Source organism: Mus pahari, chromosome 12 (genome assembly GCF_900095145.1).
Source record: "Mus pahari chromosome 12, PAHARI_EIJ_v1.1, whole genome shotgun sequence".
Classification (NCBI taxonomy): domain Eukaryota; kingdom Metazoa; phylum Chordata; class Mammalia; order Rodentia; family Muridae; genus Mus; species Mus pahari.
The window spans coordinates 16,925,622-16,944,630 of record NC_034601.1 but is presented as its reverse complement, the minus strand read 5'-3'; the positions used below and the strand labels follow the sequence as shown (position 1 = coordinate 16,944,630).

Genomic DNA, 19,009 nt, shown 5'->3' with positions numbered 1-19,009 from the left:
TATATATATATATATATATATATATATATATATATTTATATATTTGAGTGTGTACATATTTGGGGTGTGTGTGTGTGTGTGTTCATTAGAGTGTGTCAGTGGGGCAGTGCTGAGAACAAATGGTGCAGGCATGCTTGGCCCTACACAGAATACTATACCACCCCCTCCATGGCTCAGGAACTCGCAGAAGAGGGGGCGGTGGACATGAGAACCAGGGGAGGGAGAGAAAGACATTTTCTGGACCTGACACAGCGGGATGTACTTGCACACTCCCTGCAGCTGTGCCTGTCTGTACCACACTGAGCCACACTGGGTGGAGGAGGGGCCCATGAGGCTCCGCCCCCCTTAGAGACCATGGGCAGCCATGGCAGTTGGGGGAGAAGTGTTACTTTCTTCAGTGGTACAGTTATTGCCCCAGTAAATGGCCTCTCACCCACTCCTGGACACTCTGCAAGGCACCCACAAGAAGACACGAAAGGAGGAGGAGGAGACGCTCCAGAAGAAGGTTTGAGTGAGAGAGGGAGGGGGAAGGGAGGAGAAAGAGACATGAAATGACTAAAATTCATTATATAAACATGAAGTTGTCAAAACTACTTTTAAGGATTTGGAGTCAGTACCTCCATATGATCCATTGCTTTCTGCCATACAGACTGCTTCTCCTCAGCACTGTGACCAGGAATAGATAAGATGTTATGGATATAATTGAAGACTTCTTCCTGTGGAGCACAAGACAATGCATTCATTCATCCCTTCAGTCAATCAGAATTCAGTGATGGCTGCTATGAGTATCAGTCTCCATAAATACCATCTATTAGGAGATGAAAATCCTCTTGGATTTGGAGATAGTTTATGGAAACTGGCACTAGAGGAAAAGTAGGTACTTACAGCATGGGTAGATGCTTAGAAGTTCTAAATTTAGTCCACTTAAACTTGATCTCAATCTGTTAACCCTCAGTGTCCTAACTGAATAGCATGCTTTTATTGTGGGTAATAGCTGTCTGTCTGCCCACATTCCCAATTCCATCTCAAATCCCTCTTGCCCTTGTCAACCATGCTCCCTCTGTGCCCATTCTCATTTCATCCATGTGATCTCCACTCAGCTCCCTGCTTTGGAATTTCCATGCCCACCCCTACCTTAGGGCTCATTCTCTAATGTCAAAGGTCAGTTACACCCCAGCCTCTGCTTGCTGTCTATAACTCAGTCCCTTGTCATCCCTGAGCCACACCCAGCCCTCTTCCCTGGTAGGACAGTTGGTTCTACATTTGGTTACTACCAGTGTCTATCACTGGGTTACACACTCAAACTTCAGGAACTTTAATTTAATTAGCAATATAGACTCTACTTATAGCAGAAACTCAACAAAAGTGAATGCAGCTGGGGGAGAGGGAGTGGGGGTGGAAAAGGGGGTGAAGCAGGCTTTAAGCTGACCTCTCTCAACGGGTCGTGCAGGTAGCAGTCAATGATCTTGTCGTACTGGTGTTCTCGCTCATACATAAATTCACAGATTTGATAGCTGGAATGTGAGAGGACAAGCTTCAGCTGCCAAACAGGCCAGTTGTAATGCACTTCTCACACCCAGGACTTTACCTAACCACGTGAAAAGGGAACAGTGCCATTTCTAGTGGTTAACCCAAGTCTAAGACTTCTAGTCCAAGGGTGCCTCAGACTTGGAACCTCACATCAGAAACACAGTGAAGCATATGCAAATGTCTAAGTACTACAAACCCTCCAGAACCTGGTCCCAGGCATTTCAGATAAAGTGTACCAGAAAGGAGAGCCTGCCTCTCTCCTACTGACTGAAGATGCTGCTGAATGCTATGTTTTACAAAAGCCTTAAAGAGACAATGTGTCAACTAAGAAATAACTGGTGCTAGTATCAGTAGTTTGCAAATATTTATATATTAAGTTTCTTTGTTGAAAACTAGATACAGCAAACAAGGTGAATAAGTGCTGGCACATTGTATCTTCTGTAGGATGTTAACTGTTATATCATTCCTACTGAGCCTAGCTGTCACAATCTAACAAACACCACACACATTAAATCTGGAGCCAGGTATGTCTATGGGGCCAGCACTGGGGAGGCAGAGACAGCAATATGACAAACACAAGTCATACAGAGCACATTCTAGCACAGCCTGGGGCTGCACAGTGAACACCTGTCTCAAAACACCAAAAATAAATAGATACATATATAAATAAGGTGAAGAATGCTTCTTCACTTTCAGGTTAAAACAATTCTGTAAATTTTGCTAATTTTCAGAGTTAATGTGAAAGCAAAAAAACAAAAACAAAAACAAAAACAAAAAACCTCACTCTCCTAAGCTTTTGTTACGGTTATTGGTATGTCCTTTCTTAGTTAAAATAGCAGAGATGCAAAATAAACTAGGTTTCCTGTTAGAGAATAACAGAACTACAGAAAATTAATATACAGCTTCAAAACAGCTCACAATTCAGCCTTTTCTGCCATGCGGATGAGCCGACTCTCTTCAAATTGAACTATGCCTCCGGCCTGCAGCAATTCTAAAAGGACCTGAAAATTTAAAACAAATGAGCAAAAACACTGTGAGAATTGCTTTATGTACCAGTTCTCTAAGAGTCCATACAGCCATGCAGCCCATAACCTCCTTCCCATGTCTTACCACTTGGTGATATTTGGGGCTGTGTTCACTGCTCTTCAAACAGGAAAGGGACATCACGGTGTTTCCAAGTATATCCCCAACACTCACACTAACCTCTAAATGCCCCTAATGCTTTTCTAAGAACTCGCTTGTTTGTTTGTATGTTATATGTATGAGTGCTGTGCCTTCATGCACATGCACCAAGTGTGCACACCTGGAGTCTTCAGATGACACAAGAGGGCATTGGATGTCCTAGAAGTGGAGTTACAGATGGCCGTGAGGACCACATGGGTGCTAGGAACCCTCTGCATGGTTGGTTGGTGCTCTGAAAGTGTGCCAGTTTTCTTATCCACTGTGCCATCACCCTGGTCCTAAGGAGTTAGTTTTGGTCCAGTACTTTTATGCCTTTTGGTTTTTAAAATCCATTCCACAGAGAGTGCCCAGCTTTACACACTAATTATTTTAAACACAGGTTTGTGTGTATGTGGGGGGTGTCTATTAGCAACTCTCAAAACATACAAAGGTAAGAACAATTCAAAATAATTCAAATGTCTATCAAGGATAAATAAATAGGGTAACTCTTTGACTCTTTCTCTCTCTCTCTCTCTCTCTCTCTCTCTCTCTCTCTCTCTCTCTCTCACACACACACACACACACATGAATTAATATTATTTGGTTTCAAAACAGAAAGAAAGGAAGGTTGGATGTATGGTACAATATGAATAAACCTTACAGATTCTATGCTAATGAAGTCAAGGCCAAACGGATGGGCAACAAACACTAAATGCCTAAACTTACATGAGGAGAAAAACAGAGAGAAAATAAACACTGTGACCGGGAGCCTGAAGTGGGAGAACATGGAACTGCTGCTCAAGTTGATTACAGCTCCGTTTGGGATGGTGGATCATCTAGAGATTGTGGAATGGAGTTCATGCCATTGGCCTTAGACTTAAAATGGTGCATCCCAGGGTTGTTGGTAGGGGACTTGCCTAGTGGTCATGAGATTCTGAGTCTGATCCCCAGCAGTGCATAAAACTAGACTTGGCATCACTTGCTTCCAGTCCTCGAATTCAGAAAGATCAGGAATTCAAGGTCATGCTCAGCTACATAGTGAGTTCAAGGCCAGCCTGGGCCACAAGGGGACATTTTAATCCAGGTACCATGGTGCACTCAGGATGCTGAGGCAGGAGAGCATAAATTCTAGGCTTAGCCTGGGCAACAGAGCAAAACCTCATCTCAAAAACAAAGACAAACAAAAACAAGAAAAGCCAAAAATATTGGATCTCACATCACTTTCATTACAGTAGCCAAAGATAAACTGTGAGCAAGACAACAGTGCAGCTAGGGCCTCAGGCTGCAGGAGAGCAATGGGACCCTTGTCAGAGTGCAAAGGACCTTCAGCAAGAACATTTTGTTTACTATTTTGATGTTGAACAAAACTGATCCAAATTTTCCATTCAAGGCCCAAATTTAATCCATTTGGAGCGCTGGAATGCACTGTCACATACAATAAAGGCGGCATGAAGCCTACTCGCTGTGTCGGTTTGGAATAAAATAATGGAATGAGTTGAAGCCAGTCTTACCAACTCAGCCTGGCTGTCATCACCAGGGATTTTTGTAAGCAAGTTATTCGGTATTATTAAACATTAAACTAATTTGTAACTATGTGCATTAAAAACAACAATAATGAAACTCAAAAATCATCATTTCCTATTATTAAATCGTATTTTGCTGCTCTCTCTGCTCTTGGGGCTGTTTAAGCCTGCTGCAGCTGCATCTGGATGGTGGAGGCAGCACACAGGTGCGCAGCTAGGCATCTTCCAGCTCCGTGTTTACTGACAACACATCACAAGATTAAGCAAGCCATCGTAGGATCCCTACAGATCAACAAAATGCTATTTAAAAATCTTAGTTTTTGAAGGGCTGTAAAAAAAAAAAAAGCAAGCAAAGAAAAGAAGACAGGACACATTTGTGGCCTACACAACCTAAAATGTTTACTTTTGGTTCCTTGACAGCGATAGCTTGTCAGTCCCTGACAAGGAAAGTAGAGAAAATATTAACAAGGCTGTTAAGATTAAAAGTGTGAATGTTTGGGCCAGCAGGTAGGTAAAGGGGCTTGGCCCCAAGCTTGACACCTTTCCAGTCAATGCCTGGGTCACACATGGTGGGAGGAGAGACCTGACTCCTGAAACTTGTCCTCTGACACATGCCCTGTGGTTCATCCTCACACACAGCATCTGTTTGTAGGCATTGCATTGTAATGGGAGAGGGGAACAGTTTATGATTGTTGTTATTATTCAAAAGTGTTAGCTATAAGGAGCGACAAGAGAGGGTAATGGTTAGGGCTATGTGTTGGGGGAGGTGTGGATGTGTGGGTACACAGTATTGTACATACATATGAAAATGTCAAGGTGAAACCCATTCTCTTGTATGCTAACTAAAAGAAAATAATAAAAAAACAACCTGTTACCTGACTGAGCAAAATAGTCGCTCCACTGATGAAAGAGCAGAGTTCTGACATGTTTTATTTTCACCTTATTTACATAAATTTACATAAACGGCAACAGTCATATCAGAAACTATATTTGGGAAACTAATTACTGTCTATGAGCACACCACTGGGAAATACTAAGAAATACTGCATAAACCAAGTCTGATATGTGACAAGCAGTATCAGGAGCGCTGGGTCAGCAGGAAAGGAAGTCACAAAGTCCTAATTTGAATTGTGACCTTGAACAACTTATCAATTTTCACCACTTTAAAAACTGAGGAGGGGAACCATCTGAATGGGTACCTTTGTAGTTAATATGGATACAGTGCTGTGGGTAGTCTGAATTTAATGTTCAGACTTGGCCACATCTATACACTAAATCCAAGCCCTGGAAAGTACTCCCACTGTGTTAGTTCACCTTCTGTCAAGGAAGGTTTGTACACTAAGAGTATGCACACGTCATACACACCACGACCTGTCTTCACTGCTACAGACAAACCGGAGTAAACAGAAAAGTTCCCTTAACAGGAACCCAAACTGCTCGCCCTGTTCTCTAAGTTGTCTGAAGCAGTCACTAGGCCACAGCAGAGCAGCTAACAGCGTCACTGCTGCCAGACTATGCTGTTCATTCGAGTCTGAGATGTGTGCTGCCACCAGGAGAGCCAGCTCAGCAGTCACAGCTGTAAACTGCTGTGACTTAAGACCTTACAAAGCATGGTATTCATGTTAAGTGGGTTGACTTAGTACCCACAATGTCAATGTAAAGGCTTTTAAAGAAAGCACTTCTCATCAAAGTGGCATGAGGGGACAGAAGTGGCATCCAGGTCCAATCCCAGTACTAACTGGGGGGGGGGGGAGGTGGATTCCAGTCCCCTGCATGCAGTAGAATGCTCCCCAGATGGAATGTGCCAACACTCAGGCTCCTGGAGTTCACATGACCAGCTGCCTCATGCCCCTGCAGAAAAAACTTCCCAGCCACAATGGGCTCCACGTGCATTCAAATAAATGCTTTCTCCCTTAGAGGGCCTTTGTTAGGATAGCTTATCAGAGCAACAGCACAAGTAACTCAAGACTCTATCCCCAGTCCTTAGCACAGTGTTCTAGTGTCCATACCTGCTGTCTTTCAGAGTGGCGGGAGTCATCGTCAGGGCTACAGAGGAACTCGAGGACCTGGCCAAAGGTAATGGGGATGGTTAGCCAGTGCCAGCAGTTCATTCCCACTCACTTGTAACAGACATCTGCACTGTCCCAGTTGATTGCCTACTGTGTGCATCAGGCGTCAAAGATGCCTATATTTAGCATGTGTCCTATTCAGATCTCTTCACTGTTGAGAAACATAATTGGGAGCACTTCCTTCTGAGTTGCTTGATGCCACGGTCAGTAGGCATGGATGTAGTCAGGACATTTGAATCTAAATTCTATCCTACACATAATAAGATTTCTGTTGGAAGGAAAAAAAACTACCCTAGCCTGGCTTTAGATGAGTTATTTAACCTTTCTGGGATTTCTCTGAAAAAATGAGGATAAATGGACTGACTTCAGAACCTCTGGAAAACTTAATGAATGCACACAGGTCCTGCTGAGTGGCAGAAGTGCTCAGTACATCGCCTTAGTACCCCTGGCTTCTCTAGACAGAAGGTAGTTTTCTCACTACTTGTGGGTGTGTAGGGGATGCTTTGACTGTGACTGGGAAATGCCTGAAGGAAAGTGATTTATAAGCAAACTCAAGAGTTCTCAAAGCAGCCTCTTCTCCAGGCAACCATCAGAGAAAGAGAGATTCTTTTTTTTTTTAAGATTTATTTTATTTATTATATGTAAATACACGGTAGCTGTCTTTAGACAAGGGAATCAGATCTTGTTACGGATGGTTGTGAGCTACCATGTGGTTGCTGGGAATTAATCTCTTGACTGGAAAGATGGTCAGTGGTTAAGAGCACTGATTGCTCTTCCAGAGGCCCTGAGTTCAAGTTAGCAAGAAATCCTAAGCAACTTAGAGTAACCAAATAACTACTAAGATAGAATATTGATAGCCATACCCCATAATGCTAGGCATTGGGCAAAAATCACATAACCCATTAAAACATACATCCCTACTTAGATCCCAAGCTTAAACACAGATCCCAGCAGTCTGTCTTGTCTATGAACAGAGAACAGAAGAAAGCAGCTCCAGGTCTCACTGTGAAGTCACTTACTTGATCAAAGAGGGTCCTGTTCACAAATAAGGTATTGTCAGGCTTTGCGAGCTGACGAGCGAGGAATGTAAAGAGACACCCCACTTGTGACGGGGTAAAATCTGAATTCTCTACCATAACCTGGTGAGCAAAAGAAACTGGTTAGCAATACTCTATCTGGTATGCAAACCTATCAATAAGGAAAAAAGAATGCTGTTTTGGGCTTAAAAGTCCAATAATCTGACAATGAAGAAATCCCAGGAAGGAAGTCACTTACAACCACCTTCATGGCATGGCTGCTTTCTGTGGAATCTGGAGACAGCACTGGAGTTGGTGTCTTGTGAATGGACTTTTAGAACCATATACAACAGGTTTCCAGTCACAACCATTCCTCTGCATTAACTTTGTTTTCATGTCCTAAGTCGCCATGATATGTATGGTGATATGACAGGGGCCTTTCAGGGAGTTGTGATGGTAAGTATAGATTGTCAACTTGACAGAATCTAGAATTACCTGGGAGACAGACCTCTGGGCCTGTCTGTGGAGATTTATCTTGATCATATTAATTGAGGTGGAAGATCTGCCCACCATGGGCGCCACCATTCCCTGGCTAGGATCCTGTCCTCAAGAGAGAAGACGACTGAGCAGCAACATTTGGAATCATGAACTAAGAAGGAAGGTGAGTCAGATAAACATCCTAAAACGTGTAATCTGATCATATCATTATAAAGGCACAAGAACATCACAGAAGCCCAATGTTTAAAAAAAAAAAAAAAAGCAACTCACAACAGAATAGCACCTTAGATTCACTGCTACAGAAGAAATCTGTGAGAAAACAAGAAAGAAACAGCTTCTAAGCCAAGCTCTGAAGTCTTAAGTGGAACTTTTGCCAAGGAAACATCAACTGAGAGAAGCGAGAGCAAAGGCGTGTGTGAGGACTGGAAGACAAGAGTCTGCCAGGGAAACCCTAAGTTCTACTGGAATGTAGAAGCAGAAGGAGGATAAATCAGATGGCAGCTTCGGAAATCTGGAACATATGACACAGACTGTGGGATGACCAGAGGGGCTGAGCTGGAGAGTGGACTGTGATAAGGACTGTGCATGGAGAAATGATCCTGTACAAGTAGGGGATTACAGTGTCAGTAGACCAATGTGTGAGGGACCACACGGGCCCAAGGAAGGGGTCCTTGCCCCTTGCAGCAGTGATGAGAGTCGAAGCCCCGTGCAGAGAGCAGTTGCACAAGTGTTCCTACATATGGAAAATGTAACAGACACATTCTGCACATCGTCAGTAGGTGGATAAACCTGCCATTAACAAAGAATGAATACAGACATTTGTGGTTGAAGATTTCATACTGTCGAGGGCTGTCATGTTGAATTAACTGGATTATACCACAAGAGAGGGTTTAGAATCCAGCACATCCACTGCAAGACTTCCAAGTTCCACCCTTTATCCTTCATTCAGAGACATAAAGTATGAGACTGCCTGCTATAAAACCTTCCTACTTTGGAAGCCCTCCTGCTTTACTATGACAGTCAGCACTTGTTAAGTGTGTTGTCCTTGCCAAGTTATATTACCAAGAAATATAGCCTTGAGTTACACTTCCAGTTCTGCACTCCCTGTACATCTAAGGTGCCAGCCAGCTCCCTGCATACAATACACGTTCTAGCGCATAATCTTCAGAGCTCTCCATGGCTCAGTCTCTGCCCTGCTTGGTGTCCAAGGTCCGTTTTATAGGATTCCAATCTCAGGGCCCACCCAGTGCTCCTCTAAGCTGTATCCCTTCCTTCTGCCCTGTAAGGCTGCAAACTCTGACCTTACACACACCCTGACAAAAGCAGCTCCAGTTCACAACTGATTCTTTTGTCTACTCAGTAAATGTCTTATTCTATCTTGTAACATCTCCACACTGTCCTCCAAAATATTTCAAAGGCCATGATTACAAAATGTCCTGGGTATCACTTAGTCTCAAGTTGTTTTCCCTATGTGTGCAACCATACAGTACGTACAACCACACAGTACGTACAACCATACAGTACATACAACCATACAGTACATAACAAGCTAATCTACCCCCCACCAGTCTACTCTCAACACTCCTGCTGAAGTACACTTCAACACAAGCCTGTCACTGGAAAGCAGTGACCTCTATTCTCTTTATTGATCTGAGGTGGTAGGATTGTAACAGCAGGAATGAACAGCACCTCCTGACAGTCTGGGGGAGTTGCAGAGCTCCAGTCTCTGCATCTGGATCATCCTTCCAGACTAGAATAGGTTCAAATTCAAATCCCAACTTGACTAATATATAAATGCTTCTTAAACACCTACTAGATCTCAGGCATGGTAGAGCACACACTCTGGGCATGCTACAACAACCAGGCCTTGGTGGACACAGTAAACACAGTATAACATAATAAAGTTGATATGAAAATGCCATTAGTAATAATCCTCAGTTTCTACCTTCGTGAAGCTCAAGGCGAGACAGGAAAATCTATAAACACATCTAATACAACGTGTAAGTGCAGGTCAAAGCCTCTTGAAAGTACAAAGGAGCTCTAAGCAGCGTAGAAGCTTGTGGGAGGGTGTAGACGACGGTCAGCAATCTAGCAGAGAAAGGAGGAACGAGGCTTGACTGGCTGAAAGAACATAAGTCATGATGATGACACATGGGTGCTGAGAATGCAGAATAGCTCGTGTGTGGAGGAAGAGGGGGTGGTGGGAAAAAGAATCAGCTAGGGAAAAAGCAGCCAGGGACTATGAAATACAGAGGATCTTAGATGTCACATTACATTACTGATAGATATAGCATCGAAGTGGACCAAGCTAGGCCATAGTTCCAGAATGGTTTGTCCCCAAAGGTGTATGAGGTGGAAGCTTGGCTTCTGTGAAAACAGTGGAGTTTGGGTCTAGTTGGCAGAAGCTGTATGCCCACAGACAGCATTGAGGAGATAATGCTGGGCGGTCATAAAGGGCTATCCCTGTATAGAACCTTTCTGACTCTCCCTCACACGCACGGACACCATGGTGTCATCCACCACAATATGACAAAGGCAAGGGGACATTTACTGGAAGCCAATCAGGTGAGACTACCCAATTTTAAGCTTTCAGCTTCCAACACTGTAAGCTAAATAAACCACTTTTCTGTATAAAGTCCCCAGGTCTATCTTACGGTAAAATTACACTAACATACACTCAAGTATCTGTTCTTCACTCCTAAATGATAAACAGAACTTCTCACTTTTAGCTGGGCATATGGTAACCCGAAATGCTTCAGTCTTTCTTCGTAGCTTTCAAAGCTCTGGATAACATGATATATTTTTTTAAAAATTTATTTTATATATATGAATACACTGTCAGTGTCTTCAGACACACCAGAAGAGGGCATCAGATCCCATTACAGATAGTTGTGAGCCACCGTGTGGATGCTGGGAATTGAACTCAGGATCTCTGGAAGAGCAGTTAATGCTCTTAACCACTAAGCCATCGCTCCAGCCCTGGATAACATGATATTATAAGCAGTTTTATAGTATACAACTTCCAAGACATTTCCTTAAAGACACATGTCCTTCTGACACTGGCTTGCTAGCTGCAGAGTAACAGCTGGCTCTGAGCAGCCACACTGAACCATCAGAAACCCTGTGCTAAGTTTAACAATCAAGCGAGCTCAGTGCCTGGGGCGTCTGAGTCTCTCCCCTGAATCAGGCTGCCTACCTCCAGCTTAAGAAAGAACCACACATTCCCATCACAGTTAAACTACTGCCATTTTAAGTTTTCTCACGGGGTAATTTAATTCTAACTGACCTAGCAGAGAGCTACAGAAAAATACCAGATAGACAAAAGGCAGGGTTACAAATAGGTAGGCTATCTGGGAATCAAGGTGGAATTCTTAATATTAACTACCTGGATATAAGTGGTTTTATTTGAGAATTTGAAAATTCTATTCCCATAGCCATCACCTCTTATCTTACAAGGCTCATAAATAGCTGAGCTGAGATGATTTATGTACTGTGCTCTGCATATTACAAAGAATACCATAGATGCAGTATGCTTATGCTACATATAACTAGAGGATATTTTCATTCCAGCTTCTTGACCAAAGAATCTAAAAGGAAGTAACTCCTTTTTATGGGCTGATGAAAAGTGACAACTGAAATCCTCTGAAGAGCAGTGCCAACATAGAGGACAGGGGCCGGCTGTCTCTGCACACACTTACAGCAACAACGTGGATCCTAAAATAAGTCTTTGCTGACTCTGAAGCTGGACTGGGACAGTCCTCAAATCATCTTTATGGGTCACCCATCATCCCAAAGCCACAGCAGAACATGGCATGGCCATAGTAACCAACTGAGTCTGAGAAGGACAGAGACTGCCTGCTCAAATTACTTCTTCTTTTTTCTTTTCTTTTCTTTTCTTTTTTTTTTTTTTTTTTTTTTTTGGTATTTTGAGACAGGGTTTCTCTGTGTAGCCCTGGCTGTCCTNGAACTCACTTTGTAGACCAGGCTGGCCTCGAACTCAGAAATCCACCTGCCTCTGCCTCCCAAGTGCTGGGATTAAAGGCGTGCGCCACCAAGCCCGGCTCACAAATTACTTCTTAAGCTGTCTGTATTATTGCACACAATCATACTAATAAAGCAATTGTCACATTGACCACTTTTCAAGACTTGTAACCTGTATCCAAGCATCCAGGTTAGGCTTAACACTAGGACACATCGTTAATATTTCATTCACCGCTGGAGGACCAAACTCCATAATATAATACTAGTGCTACAACAAATGGCTCCATTAAACAAGCTATTTCAAATCCTACTATAAAAATTTCAATTAGCTTAATATAGCACCAATCAATAGAAAGACATGCACTCTTTGAATGCTTACCTTCAATAAAATATCCACAATGCGCTGCTGGTATTCCACAGCTTGTTTATCATTTTTAAAGTCTTCAAAGGTCTAAACAGTGAAAGAAAAAAATTTATGTTACTGTTATTTACTAATTTAGGAGGAAACAAATTACTAAATCTCCTTGTCTTTAGCAGGGAACTTTATTTCCTTTTATAAAATAACACCTAGATGATCATCAAAGCATTTGTGAAATAAAATGACAAATGTCCATATTCTAATTTTTAAGGAATATTATCTACTGATAATCTTCATTTCAGATACATTTTGTCGAGAAAATACACATTCAGAATGTTATCCCCACCCCCACCATATATACACACACAGACACACACACACAGACACACACACACACAGACACACACACACACACACACACACACACACACACATATACATACATATGGGGTGGGGATATTATCCATGTATACAGGTGCCTTCAGAGACCAGAACTACTAGGCCCTGGAGCTGGAGTTACAGGTGGTTGTTAGCCACCTGACATAGGTGTGAGAATTAAACTTGGGTCCTCTAGAAGAAGAACAAAAGCTCTTAACCACTGAGCCATCTCTCCAGCCTCGTTTCCTCTTCTTAAGACTATTTCATGTGTGAGTGTTTTGCCTACACATATGTATGTTTATCACGTCTGCCTAGTACCAGTAGCAGCCAGAAAAGGACAGCAGAAACCTGTAACTGGAGTCACAGATGACTGTGAGCTGCCATATTGTTGTAGGAATGGACCCCAAGGCCTCTGCAACAACAGTAAGTACTCTTAACCACTGAGCCTACGCCAGTCCTAGTTATGCTATTTAACATCTCATGACATTCCAAGACCTAAAAATGAATATGATATATATGTTGTTATTACATAAGCAAAGAGTTTGAGAAAGAAAGTAAAACAATGTTACAGGAACAAACGAACAACAAGGGGCTGTTATGATCACAGATCAACAACAGCACACTTGGTTGTCCTTTCAAGGGAAGGAATGTGATACCTGTTATCTGCCTAGAAGGCTGGGAGTGGACATGGTCTCTAGCCTGGAGCTCTTTGCTCTATTTGTGGCTGGAGCCCACATCAGACCCTCCCCTGACCATTACCACAAACTTGTTTTTCTCAATCTACAGAACCTATCTTTAGGGGAAAATCTCAGGTAATTGCTTTTGCTAATGTTAGAAGGAAACAGATTAATAAGTCTTCCTCCTGCCCCCATCTCTGTACCCAATCTTTAGAACCTATCTTTATAAAGGTGTCACATGTACGTTTCAATGCAGTCATGTCTGATCTTTATATAGCTTACTTTGTTCCTCAAGGAAATTTATGTATGCCTTGTTGGGCAAGTAGGATTGAGTTAATTATCATCAGGAAGGTTTTCACCAAATTGTACTGTGCTTAAATATACTTAAAATGGATCGCTTGGGGTCAGACTCTTGAAGCTTGAACCAACATCAACTACTGAACTATACTGAACCAAACCATCTTCTTGCCTCCCTTGGACCATCTCTCTGCAGGGCTCTAAAGGTCACAGAGACCCATGCAGGACTGGGAAGCCTGGAACAAAGGCCTGAGGACAGAAGAATAAGAGGCCATAGGCTTAGTCTCCATTTAGACATTTACTTGGAAATACCTGAAATGCAGTTTACTGTCATGTAAAATAATTTTCATGGTTTCTACAATTGAGAAAAAGGATTTTCAGAGATAGGTGTTTTAAACGTAATCATGGTTTACAGCTGTGCAATTCACAATAGCCAGGAAATGAACCAGCTTTGATGTCCATCAACAGAAGAATGGATAAAGAAAATGTGTACCACATATCCAATGCAATTTATATAGCCATAAAAAAAAATAAAATTGGAAATCAATTATGTGAAGGAAATAGGCCAGACACACTCAGAAGGACAAACACTGCATGCTTTCTTCCACATGCAGAACCACTGTGTGTGTGTGTGTGTGTGTGTGTGTGTGTATGCGTGCATCTGTGTGCACGCAACTGTGTATTATAGATGCATGTTTGTGGGACATGGAACTAGAAAGAGGGTCACGGAGAGGTGGAAGAGAAGTGGGACCCAGAGAAGAGTTGGGATACACGTGAGGGGACTTCCTGGAGAAAGGAGAAGAGCTGGCTGGGAGAAGGACCATGGTGGGAAGGAACAAACGAGAACAAGTGCAAGTGCTTTTGGTGATGCCCTGCAGAGGTCACATACTTAATACACTAGGCTAAAAGTTAATTTACAACATATCTTAATAAAAAAAAGAAAAATAATTATAGTAAAACTGCTGAATGAGTTACCATATCCTTAAAACAGTGCCAAGCACAGCATTTAAAAATTTTATATTATTGCTTAATGTGTTCTGAATATAATATGTATCAAAAACATTAGAGTCTGAATTCAAGTTCACACAGAATTACACACAAGGGACAGAAACTGAGCCACACCTAGGTGCTGACCGTGAGTGAGAAAGAACCCGGGCACCTTCTTCTGGTCTGCATGTAGCACCCCCACCCCCGCTGAGGAAAGTTAATTAACATAGACATAATGACTGCTATGCTCTTGACCTAGGAAGTGGACTGCATATTGTCCTGGTGGAATTTTAAAAGGCTCTGTACCAACACGGGCTGTCAAGACTGTCAGTTCTACTCAAGCCAGAGGACTTGCTAGTCTTTACAAAGGCCATGGATCTTCCCCACCTTCCCTTCCCTCTGGCTGGCATGCCCTTCCCTTCCTATTTCTGACTGGCACATGGCAGGTGTTTTTTTTTTGTTTTTTTTTGTTTTTGTTTTTTTAAAAAAAAAACCATTGAAGACAAGCAAAACAAAAACAGCCATTGAATTATCTAAATTATTTACACTGAAAAATAACTAGTGTTATCTCAACTAATGTGCTCTGCAGTCAGCTAGATGAAGCGAGTTGCCAAGGAGACCACAGGAAGGCTTATTAATCTGACAAGTTCAACCAGGAGATATTTTTGTACTTAGATGAGTTAAATATGAACCTGCCTGGAGACAGAAGATGGGCAAGAAAATTTCAATTCTATCTTCTGACTTATTAGAACATGAACACACACACACATTCTCTCTCATCCCAGACCGTTCACATGAGATATCACTGAAGATGCAGAAGGTGCCATTTGCTACAGAAGTGCCATTCAACTAATATCCAAAGGCAGAGAGAATTTTTTTTTTTTTAAAAAAAACAGGGGAGAGCGCGAACGCAGTCCCCAACTACCACAAATTATGCAGTCGAGTTTCCCGCATTTGGGGAAATCGCAGGGGTCAGCACATCCGGAGTGCAATGGATAAGCCTCGCCCTGGGAAAACCACCTTCNTGATCATGGTATCTCCCCTGCCAGGTAAGTATAAGGCAGAGAGAATTAACAAGTGTTTTATAAATAGTGACAAAGGAAAGAGACTTTCCATAACCATTTTCTCCTGGCAGCATACAGTCACTACTTTGAAACACACACTGAAATAGTGTGTTTCTGTAAATCTAATGAAATGGAGACACAGGAGTGTGACTGTTATGACACAAAGTTAGGATATGGTGGTGGGAAATAGCTGCCAGGCCAGCCCTTTACTGCTAGATTATCACACCACAAAGAAATGCAGATCTGAAACTCAAGTTCAAAGTTATTTGGGAACCAGGACATAAACAATTAAAGACTATTAGGAGGTCTGGATGATATGATAGCAAGGTAAATCTTAACCCAAGGTCCACAAACATCCTATGTAAAAGGCCTGTGGGTAAGCATGCCACCCTTTGTAGGCAATATGTGCTCTCTGTTATATATTCTTTTTATTTCTTTTTTAACAACCCTAATAATACAAACATTCTTAGCTTATATAAGTCTGGGATTAAATGGGGTTGGACTTAAATCCTCAGACAACTGTTTGTAGGACCCTGCCCTATCACAGAAGCTCTCCAAATAAAATATTATATAAAAAATAAAATAAAAAGAACCACTCGCATGCATGTTTAAAGGGCCAGCCAGAGTGAGAGCAGCTGTGGGATCCCCCAAAGTGCATGGAAATGGTAGCCAGCCTCTCCTGGGCTGATCACACCTGATTCCCTGCTAGCTCTCTTCCCTTCCTCCATATGCAACTAAAGCCACTGTTTCTGAAGTCAGAGGATCAAATTTAACCAATGCAGACTAGGATACAAAGATCCACATGACACTCAGCCTCTTAAAGGAATTTACTCCATTATATACTGTAGCTTATACAAGCAGTGTGAGCACACAGAGAGGCAGGCACCATCTTACAGAGGTACTGTTGGCGTTTAGGTGTGTTCCCTTCTTGTTTCATTTTCTTCAAATATTTTGTCTGTAAATGTGTTTTACATATTTGTGAACCGGATGATTTCACTAAAACCATAACATAAGCACTTTCCATCCTTTCGAACCTAAACAAGAAGGTACAATCCAATGCCATTTAACTGGGAAGAGTCTTTACATTTTATGATTCCCCTGGATAATTATACACAACCGAAAAGCCTCATCTGAATCACCTCTAATTTTAGGAAGGTGTTTTCAGTGGAGTCCTTCCACAGCCCACTTTAGCTTCAGTTTACTGTGCTCACTATGTCTACCACAGACCCTCGTCCATACTGCAGATGCCTGTAGCATGAGCATGGAATCAGAGACCACGCCACCTAGCCAAACGCTTCTTAAAAAACAGAAATGTTCTTCTTTTTTCCTTTTGGACAAGAGAGACAACAACAAGGGAGGGAAGGGATATAAGCAGGAACTAAGGGGTCCATCCTGAAGCATTTCCTCTCCTGACTTACCTGCACACACATATATTTGGATCATTTGAAAATACCTTAGGAATCACAGTGTCCCTTACCAGTGCCAACACATTCAGAAATTCTCTTGTGTCAAAATGTAGCAAAGTCCGAACATAAGGATAGACTTCTTCCTCGGAGGATGCTTCTACAGAATGCAGGCGAATCAGAAACTCAAAAACCTAGGGTTAAAAGGTACATTATTGCGGGGCATTGGTGGCGCACGCCTTTAATCCCAGCACTTGGGAGGCAGAGGCAGGTGGATTTCTGAGTTGAGGACAGCCTGGTCTGCAGAGTGAGTTCCAGGACAACCAGTGATACACAGAGAAATCATGTCTCAAAAAACAACAAAAAAAAAGTACATTATTTTCTATGACCTTACATCTTTCTGGAACAAGAATTTCCATGAGGAGAAAACAAAGGCAGGCTGAATGCATTAAACTGCCACCATGTTACACAATGTCTCTCTTAAATCCCTAATGTTAAATCTCTTAAACCAAATGTTAAAGTTGGTGACAGTGTGGACTCTTGTCCTTACAGTGGAGCTATGTGTAATGTTCAACAGTCTGTCTTCAGTCATTATGCTGGCTGGCTTAATAACTCCTTAACATAAGCTAGAGCCATTGAGAGAATGCTTCCATAAGGTCTGGCTGTAGGCAGTCTGCAGGGCATGTTCTTAATTAGTGACTGATAGGGGAGGGGTCCCAGCACCTGGACAGGTGGTACTGGGTTCTCTATTAGCCAGTAAACAGCACCCCTCCACAGCCTCTTCATCAGCTCCTGCCTCCAGGTGCCTGCCCTGACTCCCTGAGTGATGGACTGGGCTGCATAACTGTAAGCTATCCCATCCAAATTGTTTTTGTTGATGGTATTTATCAAAACAAGAGAAACCACAACTGAGACAGTCATATATATTAAGAGGTACAGACAATAAAAATGCCATAAAAATAATACTCACCTGGTTTTTTACCAAGGGAACAAGATCTTCAGGAATATCACCAAGAGGGTAGGCACGACCTGCCAGGCAACAGCTAGAAAAGGGGAAGAACAGATCTGATGCCTTGGTTTCTCAACCCTGAGATTCTACTTCCATCGTGACATAGACTCAACTTTTGTCAGGTCAGGTTCAAAACCAGATCACTACTGTTCTGCAGGTGGCTAAGCACAGATGAGGACAATGCAGTATGTATTTCAAAAGGTCAGGAGAAAGGTGTCAAAAAGCAAGGGTAAAAAGGCTGCAGTGACTGGTCCAGAAAATAAGGTTCACAAATGAGGCAAGGCCCCTCAAGGCAGAAAGAGAACATTAGACAGAAATAACAATACGGTGACCTAAACAGGATAGGGCCTTAGAGGGAAGGAGAGGTTTCCCCCTTTAAGCCTAAAGAGGAGTTCCATTAAAAGAAAGATGAAGAGGGGGAGAGAATAAGAGAAGAAGAAGAAGGCCTGCCAGGCGCCTTCTGGGACAGTGCAGAAGCAGGGAACTGTCCCCTGTCCCCTGCACTCTTTCCTAGCCTATAGCTCAGCCTGCATTCCTGGAGATCTTCTGGCACCAAGGTAAACCAGATAGCTAAAGGCAGTGAAAGAACACAATCAACAAGAGCCACAGCAACGTAGCTCCACCAGAGCCCAGCTATCCTACTCCAGCAAGCCCTGGATGTCTTAACATAGCTAAAGCACAAGAAAGTGACCTTAAGTTCAATCTTATGAAGATGATATGGTGTTTAAAGAGAAAAATGAATAAATCTCTTATTAAATAAAGGAAAATACAATCAAACAGATGAAGGAAATTAATAAAACTGTTCAAGAACTAAAAATAAAATGGAAACAATAAAGAAAACACAAACTGAGGGAATGCTGAGGATGGAAAACCTAGGTAAGAGAACAGGAATACAAGAGGTGGAAGAGAGAATCTCAGGTGTGGGATATATAGGAGAAAATAACACACTGGTCAAAGAAAATGTTACATCTGAAAAGTTCCTTATAGGAAATATCCAGGAAATCTAGGACACTGTGAAAAGATGAAACCTAAGAAAAATAGAAGGAGGAGAAGATTGC

General features: G+C 42.3%; 1 protein-coding gene and 1 non-coding gene across 6 annotated transcripts in view; both read right to left on the bottom strand.

The window, feature by feature from the left end:
• The window catches only part of Vps8 (VPS8 subunit of CORVET complex), a 216,139-nt gene that overhangs the window by 100,382 nt on the left and 96,748 nt on the right, over positions 1 to 19,009 (bottom strand). For all 5 annotated transcript variants that reach the window (XM_029544439.1, XM_021209011.1, XM_029544437.1 and 2 more), the window contains 8 exons: positions 17,913 to 17,985; positions 17,017 to 17,136; positions 12,158 to 12,229; positions 7,303 to 7,422; positions 6,224 to 6,280; positions 2,449 to 2,531; positions 1,430 to 1,514; positions 618 to 716 (listed from right to left, as the gene is read on the bottom strand). In XM_029544439.1, coding sequence (XP_029400299.1) covers positions 618 to 716; positions 1,430 to 1,514; positions 2,449 to 2,531; positions 6,224 to 6,280; positions 7,303 to 7,422; positions 12,158 to 12,229; positions 17,017 to 17,136; positions 17,913 to 17,985 — 709 coding nt within the window. The remainder of the gene's footprint in view (positions 1 to 617; positions 717 to 1,429; positions 1,515 to 2,448; positions 2,532 to 6,223; positions 6,281 to 7,302; positions 7,423 to 12,157; positions 12,230 to 17,016; positions 17,137 to 17,912; positions 17,986 to 19,009) is intronic.
• LOC115065198 lies at positions 15,369 to 15,532 on the bottom strand. Its single transcript, XR_003844984.1, has one exon. It is a non-coding gene; the product is annotated as a U1 spliceosomal RNA (small nuclear RNA).